We start from the raw sequence: 27,961 nt of genomic DNA, 5'->3' as shown, positions 1-27,961 counted from the left end.
AACAATTTCAATCACACTTTAATATTTTTCCCCTCACTTGCCTCTCAGGGCTTCCGTACTATTCTTTAAAAGTATTCAGGAATTCTTCTTGTTCATCTTATGAAAGTTTTTTTTGTTGTTGTTTTTTTTGCTAGCTCTTTAGTTTTGCCTGTGTAAACAACTGGGGTTCATTAAGCTCCTGCAACCTTTTTTTCTTCTGAAATACTGTCTCATGATTCGTTTCAGGCAGTGACAAAAAGAAACAGAGACAGACAGACATCACTTATGGCTTCAAGTGCATTGAGAAACAGTCTATCGTGTTGTGTCATTGGCTTTTTAGTTTTCCAGTTTAGTACAGAGATCTTGATTAAAAGAAAAAAGTGAGTTATAAGAGTGGAAAACGCTCTGTAGAAAGACAGTCATTCTTTTCATGGATTAAGGCGTTTGAGGTCGTTATTGGCAGGTAAACCCTGAAGTACTCGTTTCCTAACTTAACAGCCATCTGCTATTTTGAGGTACAGGTTTCAGCTCCAACTCCAACGTAGTGACTCATTTCTTCTGACTATGCCTGCCTTTTAAACCACATAATGAATACTGCACCTAAACAACAGCAATCAATAATGCCTTCCTACAGCATTTGTCATATTGTAGATCGTGACTTTAGTCTGAGCAAGTTCCTGTTTCTCCTTGGTGGATGTGTCCGGCGTGGAATAAAGTCCCTTACTGGTGATATGCACTCTGTAAAACATAGGAAAACAAGAGCATTTTAGGAGGGATGTAGCAATATAATTATGGAAGAATGAAAAAATGTTGTAGTTATATTCTTGCTTACATTCGTCCTCTGGTAAAGCATCATTATCTAACGGCTCCTCTTCTTCATCTGCCTCCTCTTCAGCTGCAACATCCTGCTGTTCTTCAACCCCTTCTGACACTTCCTCTTCCACACTGAGTTTCTCCTCCTCGAGCTCTGGCTCTTCCTGAACCGTCTCTCCTTCTGATGCCTCCTCCTCAGGCATCTCTTCTTCTTCTTTTTCTTCTGCCGTCTGTGTCGTGCCCTCTTCTTCCTTTTCTGATAAGGCGCCCGACTCATCTTGCTCCGTCTGATCCTCCTGAGCCGGCTCGACCTCCTCTTCAGGAGCTGCGTCCTCTGTCACAGAGGCCTCCTGCTCGGCAGGAGCTTCACCCTGTGCAGCCGCCTCTCCTCCTTCATCTGCCTCTGCCTCTTCTTCTGAGTTAGATTCTTCTTTTTCTAAATCTGCAGGAAGTGCCTCTTCTTCATCTTCTTTTACTTCAGTTGCTGCAGCTGCCTCGTCTTCTGTTGCGGGAGCTGCCTCTTCTTCGGTTGCGGGAGCTGCCTCTTCCTCGGTCTCATCTTCAGGCTCAGCAGGAGGTTGAGATTCTCCTACCAGCTAATATGAGGAAAGTAAAAATTAGAGCCCCAACTAATTGATCAGTCCATCAAAAGAACAATTAAAAAAGGGCCAACTATGTTGATCGATTAAAAGTTTCAGTCATTTTTCAAGTAAAAATGTTGGTTCCAGCTACTTGGATAAAAGGATTTGCTGTCTTTCTTGTTGGTTGGCCAAAAGAAACAACTTAAAAAGACGTCACATTGGGCCGCTGGGAAATTGCAACGAGCATTTTTAAATATTTTGATGTTTTAGACGAAACGATTAATCGAGAAAATAGTTGCAGCCCTGAATAAAACACTAGATTAGTTCACAGTAGAGCAGACGCTGGACAGCAAATCATTTGCAGGTCTGCCATCTGGACATCCAGGTAACAACACACAACACAAGGAGCTGTAGTGTATGCATGTAAGCGTAGATGCGAATCCATCAGAGAATCCATGCCAGGCAATTAGTTCCATCAAATTAATGGGATGAAAAACTCATTATAGTTCCCCGTGGGCACACAGTGGACAGAAATAGTAAAGAGACCATGTGTGCTGACAGTGTGTGTGCTCAGGCCTGTCAGGCAAGCGCTGCCATTATAGCTCAAGTATAATCTAAACTGTGTAAAAGTCTTCTTAGTGTTGTATTTTATGTGAAGGGAAACCTGGATTTAGTTTGGTTACAGACCTGTGAAACGCCACATGCAGCTCTGCAATTCAAGCACGTTCAACTTGGATCAGGAATGAAGTGACACCAAATCTCGATTAGGTCCGAATAGCAGGCTAAGTCCGATCGGTTCGTCTGTCGGTTACCTGGCTAACCTGCTTCTGCATGTTCTCCAACTGAGCCCCGAGTCCAGAGGTCAGACTACGGGCTGCTGAGCTCTGATCCTGCAGACTCTGACGTACCGTATTGAGCTGCTCCTCCAGGCTGGCCTGCTGGAGCCGCTGCGACTGTTCGCTCTCGAGCAACTCTCTGCAAGACAGAAGACACTCTTAGTGACACATTGAAAGTGTAAATATCTGTTTCAAACTATGTTTTTTGCTGTTATTAACTATGTTAAAATATTCGCAAAACGCTCCTGGCTCCGTTACGGTGCTTTCTTCCACTCTGACATGTGTGACAATAGCCTGTGAACCTCTTTTCTATGATGTTTGCATAAGCTTCAAAGAGCAGAGACAAAGGAAGTATTGCGCAAACCACTCGGCTCTAAAAAAAATCTTCAATACAATAGATATGTTTATACAGATGAGGGCAATCTTACAACGTGATATGAGGCTAACAGACACTAGTCTAGGGATGCTCAGACAATGGCGGCCAACAGGGCTTTAACAAAGTCAACATAAAGTTATGGGTCAGAGGAGTTGAGCTATTTTCTCCACAGATCCACCACCTACCTGACAGTGGTCATCTCCAGTGTGCTGGCCTCAAGCTTAGCCTGGTAGGTGTCCAGCTGCTCCTTCAGCGTGAGCACCTCGGCGGCCTGTCCGTCCAGGGTGGCGCTCAGCTCGGCAACGTGTCCAGCTCTCTCCTCCAGCTTGAATTCTGCATCTCCCAGGCTCCCTGCCAATTCCTCAACCTTGTGGGACAGCTCGGAGCTCAGCGTGGCCAGGCTCTCCACCTGAATCCTGACGCCCTCAAACTCCTCACTCTTCCCCTTGAGCATGGTCTGCAGCTGGCTCAGTTGCTCCAGAGACACGGTGGCTTGCTGCATCTCTGCCAGGCGGGTTTTCATCTCCGTGTGGAGCGACAGCACCTGAGCGGGGAGGTCAGACGTCCTGAGCTGTTCAGCTGTAGCCAACGCCATGCCCACCTGTTTCTGGGCCAGCGCGTAAGACTCCTCCAGGGTATTCAGACGGGTCTCCAGGCTCTCGGAAATGTGATGCTACAACGAGACACACAGTGATGTTGAGTCAAGCTGGCTACATGGAGTGACATTGAACTGGTGCTTTGATAGCCTCTTACGAGTGGAGGACTCCAAAACCACGACATTTTATCACATAAATATTATGTGACCTGACTTTGAAGATGCTTTTATATTCACATGGTATGGTCTTTTATTCATTTATACTCAAAAAGTAGATTTCTCCTACAGGACGAAGGAAATGCACTGTGTTGCAGAGATATCTACTGAAGTTAGCATGCTAACCAGCTAGCCTAGACCCTGTCCTTTTTCATAATACTTCCAAGCTCCTTGTCCGGACTGCTAGCTGCACTGCTAACTGAGCTAACTAGGCAACAGCAGCTACAATTACTCTACGGGTAAAAATGCTGTTGCCTATTTAAATAAGTTCAACAGCTGGACAATATTGACATATTGCACCTCTAAATATCCAAACCTTTACAGTGATCATCCCGGATGATGAAAAGTAACTAAGTACAATTACTCAAGTGCAATTTTTGAGGTACTTGTACTTTACTTGAATATTTTCATTTTCTGCTACTTTATTTCCACTCCACTACATTTTGGAGGCAAATATTGAAGTTTTTACTCCACTATACATTTCTGATAGCTTTAGTTACTCGCACTGTACTTAGTTACTTTGCAGATGATGTAGCTTGTAGATGTTATCTGCAAAAAGACTGTTTCTGAGTCACAGAAATGCTGACTATTGGATCCCATAATTGGCCAGGCCAATAAACAGTATATACATGTGTGTGTAAATATATATAAAATGTACTTTTTACTTGTATTTTTTTTATACTTTTGATAAGTACATTCACTTTAAAGACTTTTACACAAGTACTATTCCTTTGGGTGAATTTCACTTTTACTCAAGTATGACTTCTGGGTACTTTTAAAACCCTGCTCAGCCTGTAGCCCATTGACACAAGCATGGGGCTGCAGAATCATTATCATAGACTCAACTTTTCATTCATTTCTTGTAAATCAAGAAAAGAAAATTCTCCTCTCACTGTCCCTGACCCTGGAACTGGTCACAGGAACACGAGACTGCAAACAACCAATCACAGCAGGTCTGATAATGTATGGATGGTTCTCTAAATGCTTATTTCCTTGCAGGAAGTCACAGAGAACACACTGAATACTGATTTTGCATAAAGAAGCATCGGGTTGGTCAAAACTTTTGCAGTGACAAACTTGTGAGTCACGAATAACAATTAACTGCTGGTGCAGGAAATATTTCTCCAACAAGACTGAGCTAGCAGAGCCGTTTGCCACATTTACTTGCCTGAAACAAAGGTGGAGTTGCACTTGAAAGGAAAGGAGTGGACTTGCTTTGCCTGAGCACTTCAAAAAAATCTCGCTCTTCCTCCTAGAGTCGCCTGCAGCAACTTAGAAATAGTTGGAATACTACTAACTAAACAGGTGGAGTGGAACGTAGCTCAAGACAGCCGTGAACCTGAGCTTGAAGTAACATAAGGGACCATGTCATTCATGCTGATACATACAACTGACTGGATATCTTTACAAGCTGTGATTCTATGGATGCCTACGTTGATACAGTTTTAAAGGATAAGTTCACCCTAAAAGGGAAATTTAGTCGTCATCTACTCATGAAAAGTCAGGTGGAGTTTCGCAATCCACAAAACATTTCTGGAGCTTCACAGCAAAACAGTGTTGCAGTGTTCTCCTAAACAGCTGAAGTAGATGGGGACTCGTTTTAAAACGTTAAAAAAAACCCCAGCTCGGCTGGTGTAATCCAAGTTTCCATTAGGCTTGAGAACCCAAATTAATTTGAAAAGATGTTTTTACATTATTTTCTTAAGCTGAAATCTTTACTGTAGGCAGTTGAAGGCGTGTCAAGTGTCTAAATGATGTCTTTTCAAATTAATTTGGGATCTCGGGGCTTATGGAGCCAATTCATGTTTTCTTTCTGTTGTTTTTCTCTTTTGGTCCCCATCTACTCCAGTTGTTCAGGAGAACGCTGCAGCCCTGTTTTACACCGAAGCTCCACAAATGTACAGCGGACTACAAAACTTCACCCGACTTCGCATCGGCACGAGGGCGAGCATGCAGTGACTGACTCTGCTTTTTTGGGTGAACTTATCCTTTAACCCACATTGTGTCATATTAGAAATAACCCTCCCTGCTCCTCTACAAGCTTTCCGATGGCCTGTAAACAACCTCTGAAATGGTGTTCAGTATCAAAATCACACACTAAATTTAGCACCTGGCACACTACTGTCTTGTTTATTATTATTTTGGCAGCATCCTCAGCACTGCTCTTCACTTGGTATCATAACACAGAACACTTTCCACTGAGATCTCTAGATATTGAACGGATTTGCTGTATCCGATCCTCTGCAGCAGCAGGTCAAGAATAAACCACATTGCAAAGGCTGGCAGCTGTGCGGATGTTAGAAATAGCAGCGTTTTGTAGTCACTCCAGTGAGGCAGTTTGAAATCTGATAGAGGCCTGCTGCAGGTCTTAACTTTCCCTTACTTGTGACAGGCTGTGGGCATGTGGCGAGGCCCTTTTTGTCTCATGTGGCGAAGGTGTGAGGAGATTTATGGCGCAATCATATTAAGATCAGCCAATCAGAGGAGGCGTCTTGCGCAAATACAGGTGATTACATCATTAAATCACCTACCTTGCTGGTCGACTGTCGCATTTCTTCGTGGGAGGCCTGCAGTTTCACTATTTTCATCTGCATGCCCATGAGATTGTCTGTTAAGTAGGTTAAAGTTTGGTGCTGCTGGAAACAGAACCACGCACCGGTGGCAGCGCCAATCACAATCATGAGGAATAAAACCAGGAGCAGAGTGTAGTTATTCGCTCCAGCGCGAACTTCCGACTCCATGACTTCATTCTTGAAAAAGTTATCTTCATGCTTGTGGTTGCTCTTCCCTTTCCGATGCTTGGCAGTCATTCTCCTCGCAGAAAGGACACAATGTTCTGGTCGGGCAGAGAGGTGATATTCAAGGAGCCCGGAGGGTGGAAAAAAAAGAGAAAGTGCGATGTGCGTGAGCGGCGGTTTTGCTTCAGAAAGGGCTCCTTTACGCACGGGTCGAGCCTGTTTCAATCAGCGCTCAATAAAGTACCGAGAGGCTGCAGCAGCGACTTGTTTGATGAGGAGGTAGAAGCAGGAGAGGAGACGGAGGGAGGCGTGGACCGTAGGTAGCGTGCTCGTCCATTCAGGAAGAGGAAGGAGGAGGAGTGGGCGGTGGTGGTGGGGGTGGGGGCCGGGGCTGCCACCGCCGAGAGTGGCTGCGTCTCTACAGCCATGTGCGCTGCTGTCATCTAATGGCAGATCTACACGTCCGTAGCTGCTGTGCGCTATTTTCCACCGCAGCTGAGCGCAGAGCTGCGCGTGGCCTGCAGCGGTTACGCAGACATGAGCTGACAGGAGACCACGTGGCTGTCGAAGATTAATTTACTGTGACCTTATTAATCAATGAAGCTTACTGTTTCTGCCTCTGTTCCAATAGTACATCGCCCCTTTTAAAACGCGGCTCCGACACCGACATGCTGAAGGCAGATTTTCTTTTAAAGGTCATGTTTTAATATCTTCTTGACCTTTGCTGCTCTGAGTACATCTCTTATTAATCCTTATAAGGGCTAATTAATTAGATTAAATGTTTCAGTATCACTGTGTAATTAAGTATAAGTAAATAACCACCATTATTAAATGGTAAATTTATACTTAATTCAATTTTAAACTAAGTTGTTTCACTATTAGTAAATAATAGGCAAGATTTATAAACATCAGTAGACAATGAAATATAATAAAAAATCTAATGTTAAGCTCTTTACTATTTGGATCCCTGTTGGATCAGTTCCACTTGTGTTTTTTTATGCTGTTTGCATTAGTGAAATAATTCATACATTATCCTTTCCAGGGTTGTAGGGGACTGGAGTTTTTAACTGCTCCTGCCGGGCAATTGGTGGACACACCCTGGACAGGTTGCCAGTCCGTCACAGGGCTCACACAGACAACCGCTCACATTCCCAATTACAGACCGTGCACGCTTTTCATGGCAGACACTTTAACTTGTCAAAGCAGAAGAAGCACAGGTGGAATTTACAACATTGATAATGGCTGCATTCCATTAAGGTGAGGTTGTACCAGGGCTCTGGTATTGTGCATGTTCACTCATTGACATTACTGTTACACTGAATGGAGCCATCGTTAAGGTTATTGGCCACACCTGTGCTTTTCCTGCTTTGACAAGTGTCTACCTGGATCCATGAAGACTCCGGCAGAACACCATCATACTGCCCTGAAAGCTAAACTAATCTGCAGGTGGAAGAATGTGACAAAGTTTTTAAAGCCCGTTCATCCACAGCCCCACCCACACACAGGCATGTTACTGCAGTTTGTAGTCTACCTTTGTAATATTTTACTAAAGAAGGTGATAAAACACACCAGAATAATTAACTTCTCCATTTGAAAACAGTGCTTCAGTGTGTTTAGTTGCTGATTCATGTAGTCAAACGTGAACTCTGAACTCAACTGAATCCATCCATCCCATGAGCTGACATCATACACTTCCCAGCTTGGCTCCACCCAACTTTAATCTAGAGGTCTAACTGAAAAAACCTGTGCTGGTGTGCAGGGCTTTAAAAAATTTATGTTGTTACAACAACGAGCTAACATACATTTTCATCTTTTATATTTCTTCTTCATTACATTTTTTTTCAAAATAGGGTTTGCTTTGGAGTGTAGTAAATAATACAATATCCTGGTCCTGCTGACACACCTGATTCAAATGAATGGGTCGCTATCAGGCTTCAGCAGAGCTTGATGACGAGCTGATCATTTTAATCAGGTGTGCTGGAGCAGGGAAACATCTAAAACATGCAGGGCAGAGGGCCGCAGAACACCGCTGTAGGAAATAACAAAATGAGTGAGTGATCGTTTTTTTTCTCTAGGACACTTGAATTGTATGTGTGCTTTTCCTACTATGACAAGCCAAAATATCTGCTGTGATAAAGGTATATTTTGCTATGACATTTCTGTAGTAGCCCATCACATAAATATTCTATACTTTTTATTTGCCAGCTGTATGAGAGGATCAATCAAGACCCAGTGACCTAATTATCTGATTTAAATCACTGGATGGAAAAACACAGTAAAAATAAATTAAAAAATCAGGAATGCATTTTTTTTTATTTGAGAAATTATTTTATTTTCATTTCAGTATCCATCCAATAAACTCCACATCTCATCTTTTTCTTATTGCCACTGGTGTGTTACAACCACTTCAGTTCAAAACATCATGTATTAGATATCTAGCCCTTCAAATAAATACTCATATTATGCCGCCCTTGGTGTCTTCACTCTGTATGGAAGAGAGATGACACGATTTAGCATCATTAAGTATGTTTCTTTTGAATTAAAGTGCAGGTGTGTTTCTCTCTCACCTCTGACACTGAGGACGGTGGAGCATTCGGCCCGTCCGAGGCCGTTCTCTGCAGTGATGGTGTACTCTCCCGTGTCTTTGGGGCCTACACTGAGAATCAACATGGAGCAGACTCCACAGGTGTTGGAGATGTAGTAGTTGGTGTTGGTGTTCAGGCTGATGTGGTTTCGATACCACGTGACACGAGGTTTGGGGTTTCCCTTCACTGCGCAGCTCATGTAGCATTCATAGCCTTTGGGTGCAGTGTGGAGCTTCAAAGGCACGATGAAGGTTGGAGCACATCGCAAATCGCAGTCCTCTCTGGTCGATATGCTCACCACAAACTTTTCTACAAGAGAGGAGAAAACAGTGAGGTTGTATTTTTCCTGAAGGAGTGATTATTTGGCTTTTGAGGTTGCACAAACACACCTTTCTTCTTCTCCATCCCCCAGGTTGGTGACTCTGAGGGTGCAGATATGCCCATGTCGTTTTTGGCGTAGACCCTGAAATTATATTCCCTCCCGAGCATGATATTGCAGACCGTGAACTTGTTATTGAAGAGTCTGTCAGCCACTGTGGTCCATGTGCGTTTGGTAGAGTCCAGTTTGGACACTGTGTAGTGGAGGCGGTCATCGCGCTTCTCATCAGGAGAAGGCTCCCAGATCACCGTCACTGTGCCGGGCACGTTTTCCTCCAGTTCTACCGGTCCAGGAGGCTTTGGATCATCTGTAACCACAATCAGTTTTACTGGCTGATCCATGAAAACATGCAAAATAAAGTACACCTTACTCAAGTCTAGCTTTACCCGTGACCCGGACTTCTATACTGAATGTCTCCTGTCCTGCAAGATTTTTCACCACAATGGAGTAGATGCCAGAATCGGAGCGCTCAGAGGAGGGGATCAGCAGCTGGGATGAGCCGTCAGAGTTACTGATTGTGACTCGCTTTGTCACCGGCGCGTTGTCCTTCAGCCACATGATAACTGGCCGTGGGGAGGCCTGTCAGAAAGGGACATTAGTGATAGTTTTCAGGCCCGAATACATCATCCTTTGGGCTTTTGTCCTACTTATTTATTTTTCATGATTTACATCAGTATGTTAATGATAAGTATAAATCTCACCTCAAAGTTTATGATGATCCTGACAGAGTTTCCTGCCCTCACCACCCTGAAACTCTTCATCTTGTGGTTTGTGAACTTTGGCCTCACTGGAATAATGAACAAAACGATGAAAAGTGCTTCAGACAATGTATAACTTCTTAGATAGCGGAATAAGCATTGTGTTAACATTCAACACCGTTCTTATCACTTAAATAAAAGATAGATAATAAGAGCTACATGGGATTGTAAAAAACTTTGATAGTTAACTTTATTCGACGTACCAGGTGAGGGCATCGCAGTGACGTAGTTGGACAGCTCCTCTGGAGCACTCTCTCCGCCATCATTGGTCGCTATCACTCTCACCCAGTACGTGTCCATGGACTTGAGGCCTTTCACACTGTAGGAAGTCGTGATGGTGGGGGTGGTGTTGCAGCGGGACCATTCGATGCACTCTGCCTGCCGAATCTCAACAAAATATCCCTTTGCTTCATCCTGTATCCCCGGTCTGTCCTCAGGCTTGGTCCAAGTCAGGACAATGTGGGTGTAAGAACTTTCTGTCACCTTCAGGCTTGTAACTTTACCAGGAGGCACTTGGGAACACAAAATTATAAGTCATGAGATACCAAATATCAAATATTTAGATGTAATAGGTGTTATTAAAGATATAAGTAATATGCATTTAACAATACATTACACAATTTTAACATATGTACATGAATATAACACTTACTCTTTGGGTCTCGTGCAAAAACAAACTCCGACGGGCTGCTAAATTCACCAGCTCCTGAGAGGTTTATGGCAGTGACTCTGAATTCATATTCCATACCTGCCACCACATCTTTCACTGTATATTTCTTCTCTGGAATTGATTTTCAGAGAAACAACAAAACATCAGTTTTGTGGTCTTCAGTGCCGTCAGATTGAACTACAGTTGAATAGAAATGCAGACCTTTTATGAGTTCATCCAAGGCGTTGACGACGGTCCAGAGATTACTCCCCTTCTTGCGTTTCTCCACAATGTAGCCCAGGATGCGTGAACCTCCTCGGTTACTCGGTGAATCCCAGGAAATGTTGATGCAGTCGTCATAGGCGCTGACCACCTCTGGAGGTGCTGGAGGGCCGGGGAAAGCTGAAGCATGCAGGAACAAAATAGGAGACAGACTGACTAACTGACTGAACTTTACTTTTGTAGTTTGACACTCCTCTTTGACCTGTGCAGTGTTTTGTGTTGATGATGTCCTTTTTTGAAAATTGCAGTCTACTTTATTATTCTTAATCTTGTTTTTATCATTTACTTTTACTGGAATTATTTTTTATTTTGATTTGTTAAGTGTCAAAAATCAATCAAAATCTGATATTCAATCAAATTAAGTCATCAATCAAACAAAAATGCAACATCTTTGTTCCTCCAGTATGAGTTTTTCCAAATCATTCCAAATAAAACAATCACATCACAGTTTTGTGATGTTGACAAGAAAAACAAAGCAATCAGACTTGTAATTAGAGAGAGTATACTGTAGACCAGTAGCAACCAGAGGGGTCCAGTGGCTGATGGAGAACAGCAGGGGTCAGTAATGACAGAGAATCTGCTCATAATGAAATAGCTCTTTTTCACAAGACACATTTGGACATGACAAGGCAGGAAAAGCACATGTGAACCATACTAGGCTGTTTTTAAAAAAAATATATTTTTCACTAGGTATTTTGGCCCATAGACCAAATACATGCTATTCCACTTGTGTCCTATAGGGGGCTGTGCCTTATAATGAAACGTAATGCAACTGATAAAAGACCACATTTAGTACAAATCATGTCCTCATGTTAAAAATGCCACAAAAACACTATATATCAAGTATATGGAAATTTTTCTGTGTTTTTTAAAATTTATTTTAAAAAAAAAAAGCAGAGGTATCATGTAAACAAACTGGTATTTAAAGGGTTAAAATTATTATCAGGACTGATGGTAGCTGAAAAATGTAACCCAGTGATAGTTGAAAATAATATTAATATATAGTATTTTAATGGCAGTTGTTGACATGGAACATTTTGAGTAATGTGAGTGATTTTATTTTTTGTCAGTTGCATGAGGGTTAATGGATATTTTTTTGTGAATTCTTTTCAGTTTTCATAATGATTCCCTTTGGTCTACAAATGGCTAGCTCCCTAATCCAGTAGCTATTGGGAAAAAAGTGCAAGACTCAAAATTAGTTATGGATATTGGGATATGGGTGCATAAATGCATGTGCATGGATATACAATAAAAGTCAAATGAAATGTGTCACATTATTTTTGGGGACCAAAAATATTCTCAAAGCACAAAATAATAATCAGATATGTCCCAGAATCAAGTGAAACACTAAAATACCCCAATATCCTTCACTAATTTTGAGTTGTTTACCTAAAGAAGACTTGAACAGTAGATTTTTAAGGTAGAAAATAAAACTTCTGTTAGTTGATCTGATGAAAGACTGGTTCTGTGCCGTAGCTTGAGGAGAATAACTGCATCGTGGAGAGGTCTCTCTCAGACTTGTACGACACACTGACACCATGAAGGAAGACTGCAGGATGGATTTCTTTCTAGCAGATCTCAGTAAGTACAAGTCATTATTTTCTGCATCATGTTTGTGTTTCAGCTGCTGTGTCGCACAAGGCCTCTGCTTGTTGTGACCTTGTGCCTTTTCGGCTGGCTTTTTTATAAGTTGGCTGTTGTGCCATCAGAAAGCTTAAATACGTGAAACTTTCTGTCTGTAACAAACTCCTGATGTTGTATGAGGGGAAACTGTATTGCATCTTGATGGTTGAGTGGTTTGCACTGTCCCCTCACAATGAGACTGTCCCAGTTTTTAACCTGCCAGCTGGGCTTTTATGTGTGGAGTTACAAGCTCTCCCCTTGTTTGGTTTGGTGCTCTGGTTTCTCCGACAGGCCAAAGACATGCAGTTGGAAACTTCAACTTCATATAACCCACAGGTGTGCATTTGTTTTTCTGCATGTGTCAGGCCTGTGATAGGCCGGCATAGGTAATGACTGGACAACACGTAAGACAAATACACCACAAATAGACATAGAAGGACTGAAATGTTCACGTCCCTGTCTTTGGGACATCATACTATCGGTGGGCCAGACCTGACAGATATCACACAAGTACCAGTTTGGCTTACCCAGTGTGCCGGCCTGCATTTCATCAGTCTCCATCACTTCACTCGTGCCCTCTGCAGTTACCGCCTGGATACGGTAACAATACTTCCGCCCGTGTTCCACATTTGTGTCGCGGTAGCTGGGCACACCTGGAATTTCCCCTAATTTCTTCCAGCTGTTGCGTCCCACTTGCTGTCGCTCCATCATGTAGTTAATCACTGGCGAGCCACCATCATCCTTTGGTGGCCTCCATTTGAATTCAATACACATTGGTGAGTTCTCTGTTACCTCTGCAGGACCCAGTGGTGAAGTGGGTTTATCTGAAACATCAAAAAAGTGTTATCTAAATATCGAAAACCCTTCCTAACTTCTTTTTACGTGAGACGGCGAATAATACATTTATACATGGGAAACAGTGTTCCCATGTTCCCTGAGAGATGATCACGGTAAGAAGTACGACAGTTGTGATGCCGGCAGATGCAGCAGAAGTTTGAACTTACTAACTTCTGTCAGGCTCTGAAGTGTATTTTCAAAACTCATCTTTAATCTGACAAGTTATCACAAACTGGGATTCTGCTTCAAGTCAATCATGTGATAGTTAGAGAGCTGCATTTGGAAAATAAGTACCTAAATCTGTCCAGGCACAGATGGGCTCAGTGAAATATGGCATCGTCTTCACCTGATTTTTACTGTTAGTGCACAAGCTATGAAGCATTTAAGGACACTGCTGTTTGCTGTTATAAAGATTTTTACAAGAGCAAAGTACTTCTTATTGCTCAGCTTGCAGCACAAATCACATAATTTGGCATATGTTGAGAGTTAAGTTTAGAAATTTTCAATGAATTGGATGTTAAGGATTTCCTGGGAATCTGATTTATTTTTTGTATTGTTGTTTTATGTAGAGCATAAGAAAAAATATGTGGGTAATTTCCCCTTCATTCACTCACCGAGCACAATAAGCTGTGAAATTGCCTCAACGAAGCCGTGTTCGTTCTTGAGCTTGATCTTGATTTCTCCAGTGTCCTTCCTCTGGCACCTGCTCAGGAGCAAGCGACTGTGACTCCCAGATTTCTCTATCCTTGTGTTGGTGCCATTTTGTAGCTCTTCTCCCTCTTTGTACCACTGAATCTTTATTGGTTCGTGGCCAACAAAATGCACTTTGAAGATGGCGTTGTGCCCCACTTTAACTGTCACAGGCTCAATGAAATCACTGAGGTCTTCAGGGCCAATTCTTGGAGGATCTAAAAAAGGGGGCCAGTTAGGGTCATTTATATGGTATTTAGCTGTCATCTGATTCTGACATGTGGCTGTAAATATATTAATTGTCTTTTCCTTTTCCAGTTTATAAAATATTATTGTAATCATGAAATCATCAAAGTCCAAACCTCTGACGTTGATCATTGCCTCTGTTTTACGACCGTCTGCCTCAAAACGGTATTTCCCAGAGTGCTCTTCCTTGCAGCCAGTTATGACTAATTTATGAATTGCACCATCTTTAGTGATAGTGAAACTGTCATCTGGGGATATCTGAAAGGAAAAAGGCGCAGACGGATTAAATCAAACAACAAATTTGAGTATATTTGTTATTCACATTTTGTCTGAAAGCAAAGCAGAGCGACTTAATGACTGCCCGAGAGTAGAGATGTTATTTTTGCATGGTTGAATCCATCTACTGATGGTTAGCTGTTGAGGAAACAATCTCCTGATTTTTAACCTCTTTGTTTGGGTGCACTAGCACATAATCTAGTTGCACTCGTAACGCATTATAATTCAATTTCTTATGTGAATATAGTAAAGGTGCAGATATGTTATTTATGGTGCACCAGCGTGACCAATGAAGATGTTTAGACAGATTTTGGGGCGTATGTGTGACATTTTCTCTTGAGCCAAAGAACCAAACAACAGGTGTGAGAGTGACCTTAGATCCCCGGCTGCCGTAATGTGCTTCCTTGACACCGGCACAGGGGAAAAGAAAATTATGAGTTTGACCTTTTGACTGACCTTTTTGCCATCTCTGAACCAGGCTCCCTCACAGTCTTCGCTGCTGAGCTTACATGTTAACTCAGCAGTCTCATTGATGATCGCGTCGACATCAGACAGACCGCAGATGAACTGAACCCCAGGATCTAACAGAGAACAGTGAGGCACCATGTGTAGTTTGACTTGCATCTGAGCAAATATGATGTTTACACATGTATTTATTTTTTTAAGCTGCTCATAATTCTGTTTTTCAGTTATTTTATTAACTTTCTTAGACAGATTTCAGTCTCTGCGTGGGGTGTTTTTGCTCTGTCCTCTCATTCTTGTGCTACAGTATTTTCAAAACACACATTTCTAATTTAACATGCATTGTTTTGTTAACATAAAATGTACTCTCTCTAGCCAAATGCAGATCTGTCAGGAACACTCACAGTTATTAAGCAAATAAAGACAACAAAACAAATTGATTTGCGAGGTAGTTCTGCTCCTGGAGAGGCTCCCTGCTGTGTCACAACAGCAGCGTGATAAACAACACGCAAGGATTATGATTGTGATAATTGGGAAATAACTAGGGATGCCATACTGATGATATCTTCCAATCGATTATTAAACTTGTGACAACACTGTGGTTCTAATTACCAAGGACATTTTACAATGCTCACTGTTATCTGTGGAGCGCTGATGCAAAACCAAACATCTACTCCATCTGCAGCAACACACTTGAAGCATTTAACTAGCAAATATGAGTTAACATTCATTATAAATGAGGCTAGTCACAGGAATTGCAATGTGTTTAGTGAGTTTGAATTGGCATTGGGTTTAAATCTGAAATATTGACAAATTGGCGCTTTTGCTTTTTGTTTTCTTCCTCCATAATCTTGTCATTAAAGTCTCCATTCTCAAAGTAGTACTGGTACGATAGCTTTGACTACCAGACGCAGCTGGACCCTCTTCCTGTGATTCAATCAATGACAACTTTTAGGTCGCTTACCAATCACCACGTCCTCTATCAGCGGGCCATGTCTTTTACGCCTTGAATTTGCGGCAGAGCCAGCTGCATCTTCGGTCTCTTCAGTCTCGTCACACTCACCGTGTTCATTAGGACTTGTACTTTCACCTAATATCAAAATATTAAACTTTAAACACACATTAATTGAAATTTGTCCCAGAATAATACCATTTAACAGTCTCAGAGTGAGCAGATGTAAACAGTATGGGACTGATTTAACTGAAATTGAGTCATTTAGCGAACACATTATATACTTGAAAAGAGACACAAAACCATGCAGATCAAACTAGAAAAAGGATCCTAACAGTTATTTTGTCTGTCCATTAACCCAAGCTACTCCTCCATGCAGTGGTCTCTTACCATTGACTGCTTTCTGTTGCTGTTGACTTTGCTTCGAGCGACTTGAACGTGTGGCCTGGCCCGTAGAGTCCTCATTCTCATTCTCATTCTCATCACTGTCACTGGCTTCATCTTCACTTGCTAGTTCATTTGGATCTGTGTTAGAGCGGCAGACTTCAGGTCGTATACACTTGGCTGTATGCAGTGGGTCTTCAGTAAGTTCAGAACACTAGTGCATAGCAGTTTTATTTGATAAAATAAATTCTTCATCAGAGCAGAGCGGCAGGGACAAGAGATATGTCGCCGCACAGTTAATCGAAATACTGTCAAAACTGCGATGTGGCCAGCTGCATTATCCACATCGCAGAAACTTCAATTTATTGATAAAGGTAAAATGTTATTATTATTGTTATATTGAAGTACTGTCATGCTGCAGAGATGCCTTGGCCTACAAAAAGTGCTTCCAGATGTAAGAAAACATGTTTGTTTTGAACAGAACCCATCCAATGTCACATCATTGCTTTGTCCATGCAGTCAGTCTGTTGTTGCTCACCAGATGTATGTCGCTTCCAATGCACCTTCTTTTTTTTCCCTTCGCGTCTGACTGACCCAGCAGAGTCTTTCTCTCCATCACAATCAGCCACTTCATCTGCTAAATCATTTTCTACATCAACAGTTTTGCCGTTGGAATCTGCACAGACACAAACACAATTAACAGCTGTTGATAAAATAAGTGTGATGTTAGCTGACTACATTTTCTACATGCTGTCTTACCAATTTTTCTATATCCTGTCCCTCGACCATTTTTTGTGCATCTTGAATCACTGGCAGATCCAGTGAAGTCCTCATTCTCTTCAGAATATTCTTCTTCATCTGTATTTGTATCTTCATCTATATAGGTATATCAGTGAGAATAAAGTAGTTCAGTTTAAACCTCTCAGATTGACATCCAATCTTTAAAAAACACTGAATCCATCCTCCTCTTTCAAAAATGACAACAAACAAAAACACAAGCACAAGTTTTAACCACCACTGACTACTCACTGCAGTGCTGACGGTGAAAATGCATTAGGCATAGATCGACTTTACCTGTTACCTTGTCAAAATCTGCTTGGCCAGATCTGTTGTGTTTCTTTTTCTTCTTTGGGCCATCTACTATCAGGTCTTCTTCTGCCAAATCATCTGCTTGGCCAGATCTGTTGTGTTTCTTTTTTGTCTTTGGGCCATCTACTATCAGATCTTCTTCTGCCAAATCGTCTAAAGTTGTTACTGTGCCGTCTCCTCTTAAGTGTCTGGTCTTTGATTTACCTCTGCTCCCTCTCGACTTGTCCTTTCCTGCTCCGTTGCTTTTACCCGATTCAGTGATTGCACTTATTTCACCATCACTTCCATCGGTGGTTATTGTCGTTCCGTCTCTCAGTTGTCCTTCTCCGTGTTTTGCTTTTACTGATGCTAAAATCTTCTCAATCTCCTCTCGGTTTTTTATTTGTTGTTCTCTGGCCACTTTCTCAAGGTCGACCCTCGATCCACCAGCCAAGGTAGTTTTACGAGCTATCTTCTTACCAGCAGATGCAGGGTCACTGTCAGCTTAGAGGATGAAATACAATATACATGACACATAACTCACATTTAGCTGTGAAAATCATAGCTCGTAATTATGACAGTAATTAGGATCACTTCAGCACAGAGATGCACCGATTGCAATTTTCCTGGCCAATTTCCGATTTTTTTCAAAAGTCTGTTTTTCTTTTCGCAAAGAAAACTGGTGCAACAGATCGAGGCAATTTAACAACGCACATTGTTGTTATTTCAAATAAAAACCCTGTCTCTGCTCCGCTCTGTTCCTGCTGTGAAACACACAGACAGGCAGCAGAGGAGAAGAGAAAAGCATATGAAAGCGAGACTGCAAAACACAGTGAAAGACTTGATATGTCTGACACTGATCGGCTGGTTACTGGTCATGGCCGATCAAGCTGTAAACCGGACGATTGTGGTCTCTTCTGGTCTCATCTGGCCAATTGATCCTTGCATCTCTACTTAAACACATATTGACCAATCAATAGACCTTTTTCACAGCAGCCATATTGACAAGGTTTAATTAATGACAATTAATTAAGGCTCAGTTCCATTTAGTGTAGCGGAGACTTTCTAGTGAGCCAACATGCACAATAGCAGCACCTTAACTCTGTTTGACCTGAATGGAACTGAATCTTAATCAGTTTCATTGCTATCACCTGTGTTTACCCTACTGTTTACCCTCAAAATGGCTGCTCTGAAAAAGGTCCATTATCGGTCAGTTAAACTGTAAGGTGTTACCTTCCACAACCAGCCAGGCGCTGCAGGTTGTAATGCCGGCCACAGCTGAATAGATGCCTTTGTCCAGCTGCTCACAGTCCTTGATCACCAGCCTGTGGATCAGTTTGTGGTCCGACACAGTTATGCTGTACTTCTCTCCATCCTCCAGGGCGCTGCCCTTGCCAATCCATTTGACCGTGGGTAGTGGATGTGTCAGGACACACTCAAAGAGGGCATCCTCTCTTTCTTGAGCAGTAACCTCCTGAATTTTGATAACAAAGTCCAGATTGGAAACTAAAAGCAACACACAGAAGTCAGAAGTCAGTGAACCTAGCCATCTGTTCGGTTTGTGACACAAAGCTACAATCCTGATTCCAAAAAGTTTGGATGATGACGATGTAAATGAGAACACAATACAAATATTTGCTAGTCCTTTTTGACATACAGTATAGTCAATTGAAAACACTACAAAGACAATGTATTTAATGTTTTACCTCATCAAATTCATTGATTTTTGTAACTACATGCCTTTTCTTCATTTGATGCAGACAATACTTTTCAAACAAGTTGGGATAGGATCAAAACGGGTCAAGGAAGTAGCCGAATGCTAAAAAAAAACCAGGTAACTTGGTAACCGACAATGAATGAAAAGGGCATCCTCGAAACTCTTTCATTCAAAAGCAATTTAATTGAATATGGGTCGAAACGGAAGAAATCTGTCCACAAAATGTTTATCTCACCCTTATGAAAGGGACCTTGAGGGAACTGTTTGATAAGCAAGCATTGTCAAAGACTGGACACACACACGGACATCGAGATCTTTTTTCCCAAGAAAAACTTCCACTCCTAACTGATCTTGAATCTTTCTTGAACCTACGTTTATATTCTGCAAGGACGAGCTGGCCCTCTTCATCCACCTGATTCAGCCCTCTGTTGAGGAGGTTGAACTCTTCAACATCCATCTGATTCAGCCACGTGTCCTTTTGCTTCAGGCCCGTCACACTCAAATCCTTCGTCCTATCAGCACCCTTCAGGTTCTGTGTCTGTGTTGCATCTGCATCATAGGGACCGCTAGGGATCACACCATCCTACACAGTACACACAGGAGTTACAGACAATATAAAGCTCATGTATTGTGACTATTGAAAAGATAAACTCAATTTACTTCAAGCTACTTCAAGGCTGTCCAAGGATAGTTCTGATTCAAAATGATTTGAATATACATACTATTTTTTTGTCATTACTTTGAAAACAACACATTCAATCTAGGTAACATTTTTGAGAACTGCTATTTCGACATACCTTATACTTATTTTGTGCCCTCTCCCTCTTCTTCTCTTCCAGTTTCTTGAGAACATAATCCATATCTTTAACACCAAACTCATTGCAGATGCGCTCATAGTCTCTCCTGTCAGCGTTACACATCGCGTCCCAGAATCTTTTTTCGGTTTCCGCATTTGGTAGATCCATCTGGTTTTCCTCCACTTTACTGAAGGTACAGACACATATTGGAAAAAAAAGTTTATGGCTAGACGAGAATTGATGAAAAAATCACGCATATGCAGAAATATCTTTAATATTTTAGGACTATAATATCTGTTTCCTTACCTTTTCCTCAGCAATTTCCTGAAATCTAAAGGATTTGTCAAAGCTGAAAGCAACAAATACAGTTCAAGTAGTTTTTCAAGTAAAATCATTCAAAGAACTTGCAATTAAATAAGAAGCGTTGATGTAAATTACACTGCCAGACTGCCACTGACTTAACCCTTGAGCCTGGCAAGCAAAATAAATATACACAATCATGTTTAGAACTGTGTTGCATGAACAACTCTTACCGTCATTCACAGTTAAGGTTGCTGTGCAGACAGCTTTGCCAAATTCGTTCACAGCATGGCATTTGTATGTGTCTGTTTCTGCAGAAGTCACTTTGTGAATCTAGAAATACAAATAACATGCGACGTGGCAAGTTAATCGGATACACAGATTGAGTTCACATAACAGAAAACACTTATTTTTACTGTTTATGCAAAAATTAACTCACCTCTAATATATGCTCTCCAGTGGATTCATCATATTTACTCCGAAATTTGTCCTTGTCTGAAAGTAGTCCCTTAGTTCGTTTCCATGACACCTCTGGTTTTGGATCTCCATTCACCGTGGCCTTGAAAACGGCTAATTTCCCTTCAGGATGTATGGAAATATTTCATCATCATCTATTGTGATCATCATCTATGACTTTCAGTGTTTCAGAGTTCATAATTCAAAACATAGTGCTATCAAACCAAGCCAGTCAAGTTGTCTTTGTTTTCTTTGATCAGTTACAGTCATTGATTGTTATGCATCTCTTTTGGGTGACTATACAATTGCATAAATATGTCAGTTTTAGTGATCTCTTATGATGAAACCTACCTTCCTGGATAGTTACTGGGTTTGGTTTACTCTGGAAATCTGGGGTGCTTTTTCCCTCCGGCAAGTTCGCTACAAACTGCGTGATGATTACCCCAGACGTCTTAGATCTTCTCCGGATGACAGCTAAACAAAACCAGCAAAGAAAACAAGAAAAAATAAAAATATCTGTTTTTTTTAAAATCTAAAACAAGGGGGGCTTCAAAGGAGTGATGCTTTTGGTGGACAGGTTTCTTTTTTGCCACCAGCAGATGTCAGGGATGTCAAACATATCCCTGTTGTGCTTTTTGTGTGTGTTGACAGAGACATTGGCTTCCTAATGGAAAAGTGAGGCACACAGATCCCAAATACACTGAAAAAAGATTGAAAAATTATTACATACTGTACATGCAAGCACAGTGTTTATCTTTATGTATGAGTTTTCTTATTGTTTTTGAATGTTTATACGTTACGCCAGTTGTTCCAGCTAATTGCTCATTAACATCAATCAGGATATTTATGCTTTATTCTGACATGTTGTAAATTATCAAGATAGAGCATCAACACTCTTTTTTTCTCCCAGTGATGATTTTAAAATAAAACCTTGGATAAGAGAACATGCCTCTGTCATTGTAAGGTGTCGTTTTGCTCTTGTTCTTTGTTTTTACACCTTTATCTCATAAATGAGTAATTCAATGCAGCTAAAATGAAATGAAGGTTATGAGGCAGAAGTTGCTCTAGTATTTCACAGTGTGCTCATGTCATTACATAAAAGTTGATCATTATGTTCATTCCAATACTACAAAGTAGGTCATGTATAGATGCACAAGTAAGAGCTGCACTGGATGATTATTTTTCATTATCAATTAATCTGCCAATTATTTTCTCAATTGATTATTTGGTCTATGAAATATCAAAAAGTAAGTGAAGGTTACGTTGGCAAATTGCTAGTTTTGTATGACTTGCCGTCCAAAATCCAAAGATTTTCCACTTACAGTGATTTAAAACAGAGAAAAACAGCACATGATCACATCTGAGACGCTGTTTGGCAAGTTTAAAAAAAAAAGAATGACTCCAAACAATTAATCGATGATCAAGATAGTTGCAGATTATTAGTCTGTCAATCCACAATCGATCAATCTGCTAATTGTTTCAGTTTTAGTACACAAATCCAATACATTGCGTGCAAAGTAAAATGAATACTACACATTCATTTCCTCAGGCATTAAACAGCAGTGCATTAAATCCACACTGTAGTCCTCTGACTACCTGTTTTGTTGCTGAACACTTCCTTATCAGGCTTTGGGTGTTTTCAAAGATAAAGATCACACAGGAGTCGATGGGGAACAACATTAATCCAGGGATTAATGATTATTATGACAAGGACCAAAATAGGAGAACAGCCTGTCAAACGTGTAACTGAGGGCGACCGATTTCACAAGGCAGTAAATACACATTTCAGGTTATCAACACAAAGACAGGACAAGTCACAAGCAGACACAGTGTTCGATAATACCTGATGTATTATTCAATAATGGATAATACAGTTGTGAATGGAAAACTCACACAACGTTCTATGTTTGTCTATTCAGAAAAAAAAAACAGCTCCTGTATTTCACCTGACTTGCTGCCAGACACCTCGTTAAAACGCTGAATGTATTGATGGACGATGGAGAAACCTGTGTGAAAAGAAAATACCTCAGATCAGTTAGCTGTACATGAGGGAATGCTGAATGGCTGTCATCAAGTGGTGTAAACAGTACGTGTCCAACAGAAGCTGTTTGTTATTATTTGCATGTTATGTCATCAGGCATTTCCTTATATTTGCAGAAACGTTGAGGATCATCCAAGCCCGGCATTTATTTGCCTTCGCTTTTTCATGTGCGAGAAAGAGAGAGTGAAGTGAAATTGAGTGAAAGACTTAAATAAACAGTGGGTGGAGAGGCTGAAGTGAAGACCCGGCCAGGCATAATGTGGAAAAGGAAAGCTCATAGAGGCCTGAATAAACTGAAGCACCGAGAGGGTCACAGTAAAGGGCAACAGGCAGGCAACCTTAATCCAAGGTTGTTTTCTTCTCTTCCTCAGTTTATCACTGAAGCCTGAGAGAGAGGACCTTTAGTCAGCTGGCTGTTGAAGTGCCTGTCAGCTGGGCGAACTCCAGCCCGCACAGTTTTCATGAATTTTAACAAGGATAAAGTAAAGGGGAGATGCTGTACATCTTGTGGTTGTAGTGAATGTTTTCTCATTGCATTGCCTTCTATAGATGCAGCTTTAAATGTTATAGTAATAGTTTCAATGAAAAGTTTCTTTGAAGCTGCAGTGAGGGATTTTTGGCCACTTAGGGGCAGTGTAAACGAGCTGTGTTTAATGAATCAAACTTTCTGCAGTCATGGAGAAACATTATCATTCATTTGGATTCAGGTTTATGTCCACTTGGTGGATTTAAGTCACCTATTCACCGTCCCTTAGCTCCATGTTTGGTCTCGACCAGGTGCTAAATGCGCAACTATGTTCACCAACTAGTCATTTTGATGCTGAACAGGTAGTTTTTAAAGTTTTTTCCAGCTGCTTGCTGCATCCCAAAACGATGCCACAGTATAAGGAGAAGTGAGAGTGAACCAAACCTTGGGTTTAAAGTCACTACAGAGCTCTGTAAAGCTGAGGGGAGCTAATGTTTCAGCTGATACAGTTTGATCACAGATCACACTACAGTAAAGCTGGGAAACACTGATACCAGATCGTTATCGTGATACGAGACTATATTTTGTATTACATTTTGGTATCATTACAATGAAGTGGTTAAGTGTTGTCCTTTCAGGTTTTAAAGGCTCCATCACAGTCAAGTGATCCAATTTTCTAAACTTACCAGTCTTGTTCTAATACTTTCCTTTACCCACTTTGTCCTTATACAAATATTTTTGATGGTTATTTATCAAAAATGTTTTGTGAAAGCACCAATAGTCATCCTGACAATAATGTGTATATAGCCTAAAAATAATATAATATTATTTTAAGGCCATTTGACATGGCCCTAAGATACAATAACCAGTGTTTTAACAGTAAATGATGAATGCTTTTTGAAAGCCTTTCATTTTAGGTCAGTCTTACTTAAATAGCGACCATCATTAAAATTGTGTTCTGTTGGAGCACCATCATTAAAAAAAAAGATTACAAGATAGTAGCCAGGAATTCATAGCATGTTAACAACACATGTAAAAGGACCAGACTTTCATTTTTCCGTTTAAAGGAAAGTAATATTCCTCCAGTTTCTCTGTGAAGTATTGTTGAAGCCTGAGCATCACTCATTCTGCGGATACAACAGAACACTTCATGTTTCAAAGTGTTTTAGAGCGGCTGTCTTGATGATCTGTCAGCGTATACAACATGGAGTGCTTTTTTTTCAAACTCTCTAAATTGTTTGTCGACTCCTGCAATATGTTACGTTTTGGCAGGATTAGTGGGAGCTCATTTTCCACCACTTTTGGTGATGAATGAACTTACAAACACTTTTTCTGTATATGAGACAGTAATGAAACTAGTTTGCTCGCGTCGAAGACTAACGTAGACTTTGATTACAGATTAGCACCGCCAAGTATAGTGTTTATAAAATGACGTTGTCAATGTTATCTTTGCTTTTCTGTCCAAATTTTTACATGTTAAATGATTTTTCATGTATGTAATAATTTCAGTAATTGCAGAATGACTTCTGTGGAATAATACAGTAGTGTTTTTTGGATTACATTGTAGGTTTATATAAGTTCATATACAAATGACTTTTTGGCTTCAAACTGTTTCAGTTTGTATCAGACCATACCAATTCAAGCTTGAAGAAAATACAGAAATGTTAAAATAAAAAAGTATAAAAAAGAGGAAAGCCTGCTTATTTAAAATTAATTAATGTTTTATCAGTCTAATGAAGAAATGTATCACAAATTAATTACACAGCACACTCCATGATACAGTCTAATGTTAAACTCTGAAAAAATTTGATCATTTCAAAAACTTCCGCTGACAGTTTGCTTCAATCTGCTGTGTTTACCACTTTATTACCACTTAATTATTCCTTTAATCAGTACAATAAAACAGGAATAAGCTGGGGGAAAAAAAATGTAAAGAGAAGGGAAGGATTGCAGTACTGTACTTCGTCTGCTGGGAGTGGAACCTCCGTTCTTGGCTCTTTTCCACATTTTGGCGAGTTTACTGTGAAATCTGTGACCTGAAAATAAAAGAGGAACATAACCATTAGTACCAGTGATACTGTAAGACCAGACATCAATGTTCAGTTGCGTTAAAAAGTATCATCCTAATGCATTTATGTTCCTCTTGCTGTACAGTATTTTTGCAAAAAGAATATTTCTCACATTTTCCAGATCATAAAGAATAGCAGAGTATAACACAACAGTATGATAGTAGAACACATACCAACACATAATGTTAATATCGTTGCCACACTGGGTTAAAAAACCTGATTCTAGATCAGTTTTTTTTTAACAGATTTGGTATTTTGATGCCATCATGGTATGGAAAAAGTACTGAAGTGTTGATACTACTGACAATCTTATGGTCTATAAAGTAATATATAATAAAATGCTTATTTTAATAGACTTTTACTATACTTCCTGCCAAGAAGGACTGCAAAGCTTCTTTCAGAGCGCCACTTGCTAAGATATTTTCCACAGCACCTTCAGGCTGCTGAACATAAATACTGTATGTTAACAAGTACTGCACTGCCAGGTACTGGCAAGAGAATAGAATTAATCTTATGCTAAGTAGATGAGTCAGCGTTTCAAAGGTTAATTAAATAGTGTTTTTACAACACCAGGGTTGTAGAATGACTTAAAACTACTTTAAAAGACGATGCATATTGAGTTTTGTGTGTTACCTTCAGACTTTATGTACGACTTTGATAGATGCCTTCTAAACGACCCATTACTTAATATTTAAGTAATGCCACTGCCTTACAGTACAGTCAGACCTATTCTGTGCTTGTGTCATAGGTTGTATTAATCATGAAACTATCAGGTTCACTGTATCTAATCGTTTCAATCTCACGATGCTTTGAGGCTAATATGTGGAACAAGTCAAAAGGTCAATCTATTACGTTGATTGTGCCTTGATGCTTCTTAAATCCTGTGAGCCTTATGCACAGTGGGTAGCACATTTACTGTATGTGGGAAGTGTGGATTAAACCAGCTCCCGCAGTTCAAAAGCTTCAGTGAAAAGCTGTGTCGAAATCAGTTTATATGTTCTCTGAAGTTAATATTGGATGCCTTTATGAATTTCTTATAAAGAGATGGTAGCAGTTATGTAACACAAAAAATATTTGTAAAGTTTTTTTCTTGAAAGAAAGTGTATTCATACTGTTATATTCGAGATAGATCTGAGGGCTTACAAACATTAAGACCGTGGTCACTGAGAGTCCAAGTCATACTGAGTGCAGGACTAACACTGATGATGCTCGACTCCCAAGCTATAGTTAGCTGTGACCCTGTAATAACTTCAAATGGTTACACAAAGCCTGACCGCTCTCAGATCTCCATTCTCAGAAGCAAAATGCTCAGAATTTGATGCTGTCAATAAATCAGCATATGCTCTGTAAAGTACACCAATGATAAATACAATGAATAACCCAACAAATGGTGAAAGATTGTGAGAGTGTTAGATACCACAATGAATCCGTTCGTATTCAAAGTGACAAGGAAAACTGCATCGAATGCCAAATCAGCGTTTGTTTTATCATGGATTGAAAATAAAAGGCAATAAAAGGATTGAAGACAGAAAAAGATCTTTCATACATCACCAATCCTACAGTACAGAGCAAAACAAAGAGTGAAAACAACTCTTTGATCCTGTCTCCCTTTATGTAGAAACCTTGGATTCCTCTCAAGAGCATCCTGTAAACTCCAGAGTTGTTCTACCTCTTATCATTTCATAAACCGTAATCCACCTGGATATCATAAAAAAGTCGGTGCTGATCCGTGGTCTGAATGCACCCTTGGTCACACACTACAAAAAACAAACGGAGAGGAAGAGTGCTTTACCTGTCTACTGCTCTGCCCTCACTCCCACTGAGTCTCTGAGACTGGTTTATAGATGTTGTATAAACCTGCTGCCTGCTGGGTTTTGCTGGATATTAAATCCTCTGGGAAAACACTCTTGATTCTGCTGCCTGCAAGCTCGTGCCTTGACAGTGGCTGTCAAGGAGAGGCTTCTTCTTCTATTTAGGCAGATGGATGCTCAAAGCGAGTGGGTTATTATTAAGGGGGAGCGGGGTGGGTGGGTGGGTGGTGGAGGCACAGGATGAGGTAAAGAGGGATGAATAGCCTGAGGGAGAGGGAAGGGCTACCAATGACAAGTTAGTGGTGAAGTTTATCTCTCGCTGCAGTAATTACTGATGACAGCGTACTCATCTTTCACAGAGCAGTTGCTGACAAGAAAATGATTGGTGAGTTAATTTTGTTTGTGTGGTATCTGATTCCTACAGATGCCACATTACAGATAAGGTACACGTAGAGCTGTCAGAGGGAAAGGATGAGAGTGCAGTTTGGAAAGCAGCGCTTTCAGTTCCTGTTAAGTTGATTCTTGATTGCCGAAAATACAGGCAAATGGCAAAAAAAAAAAAATACAGACTAGAGTTTGAGCTGTAACCCCAGACTGAATTATGCTAATTTAATTGTGACCTTGGGTGGTGATTAGCAGGTAACTTGGCACAAAGAGGTATTGCTGACCACAAAACCACTACGAGAATGCGTCTGGAAGTCGCACTCCATTGACCTATAACGTGGCACGATGTTGAAACAAACTCACAGTTTGGTTTTGAATTGAACGCCACCATCGCTATTGAAGATCATAAGCTGTAAACGAGACACTAACCCCCCTCGTCTGCTGTGTTCTTCTTATATTACAATATGTTACATAATCAAGGTTGTGGCATTCATGTGGTGTAATCTCTTCTGCTTTGAGGCAGTTGTGACTTTGGAAAGAGAAGATCAACTGAGGAACAAGGCACGAGTGGTGTCAAGGTCAGAATGTTCATTAC

General features: G+C 40.7%; 2 protein-coding genes across 2 annotated transcripts; both read right to left on the bottom strand.

Moving 5' to 3' along the window:
- Positions 1-2: 2 nt before the first annotated feature.
- Positions 3-6,468, bottom strand: LOC140999225 (uncharacterized). Its single transcript, XM_073469534.1, has 5 exons — positions 5,928-6,468; positions 2,771-3,258; positions 2,282-2,348; positions 812-1,388; positions 3-717 (listed from the first exon to the last, which is right to left on the bottom strand). Coding segments are annotated over exons 1-5 (1,413 nt in total). The 5' UTR covers positions 6,207-6,468; the 3' UTR covers positions 3-715.
- On the bottom strand, positions 6,360-25,109 carry LOC140999349 (immunoglobulin-like and fibronectin type III domain-containing protein 1). The gene is made up of 25 exons (XM_073469703.1): positions 25,064-25,109; positions 22,542-22,601; positions 20,947-21,069; positions 20,579-20,718; positions 20,373-20,472; positions 20,146-20,188; positions 19,840-20,026; positions 19,415-19,625; positions 18,559-18,831; positions 17,332-17,829; positions 16,796-16,933; positions 16,264-16,398; positions 15,886-16,011; positions 14,916-15,040; positions 14,300-14,441; positions 13,862-14,155; positions 12,938-13,234; positions 10,728-10,907; positions 10,509-10,637; positions 10,060-10,368; positions 9,800-9,885; positions 9,485-9,677; positions 9,109-9,405; positions 8,702-9,028; positions 6,360-6,652 (listed from the first exon to the last, which is right to left on the bottom strand). Exons 1-25 carry the CDS (start codon positions 25,107-25,109, stop codon positions 6,360-6,362), a joined length of 4,752 nt encoding a protein of 1,583 aa, XP_073325804.1.
- Positions 25,110-27,961: the final 2,852 nt, after the last annotated feature.

The sequence above is a fragment of the Pagrus major genome, chromosome 7 (genome assembly GCF_040436345.1).
Source record: "Pagrus major chromosome 7, Pma_NU_1.0".
NCBI classification, from domain to species: domain Eukaryota; kingdom Metazoa; phylum Chordata; class Actinopteri; order Spariformes; family Sparidae; genus Pagrus; species Pagrus major.
The sequence above is the reverse complement of the archived record's forward strand: the minus strand, read 5'-3'. Positions and strand labels throughout refer to the sequence as shown.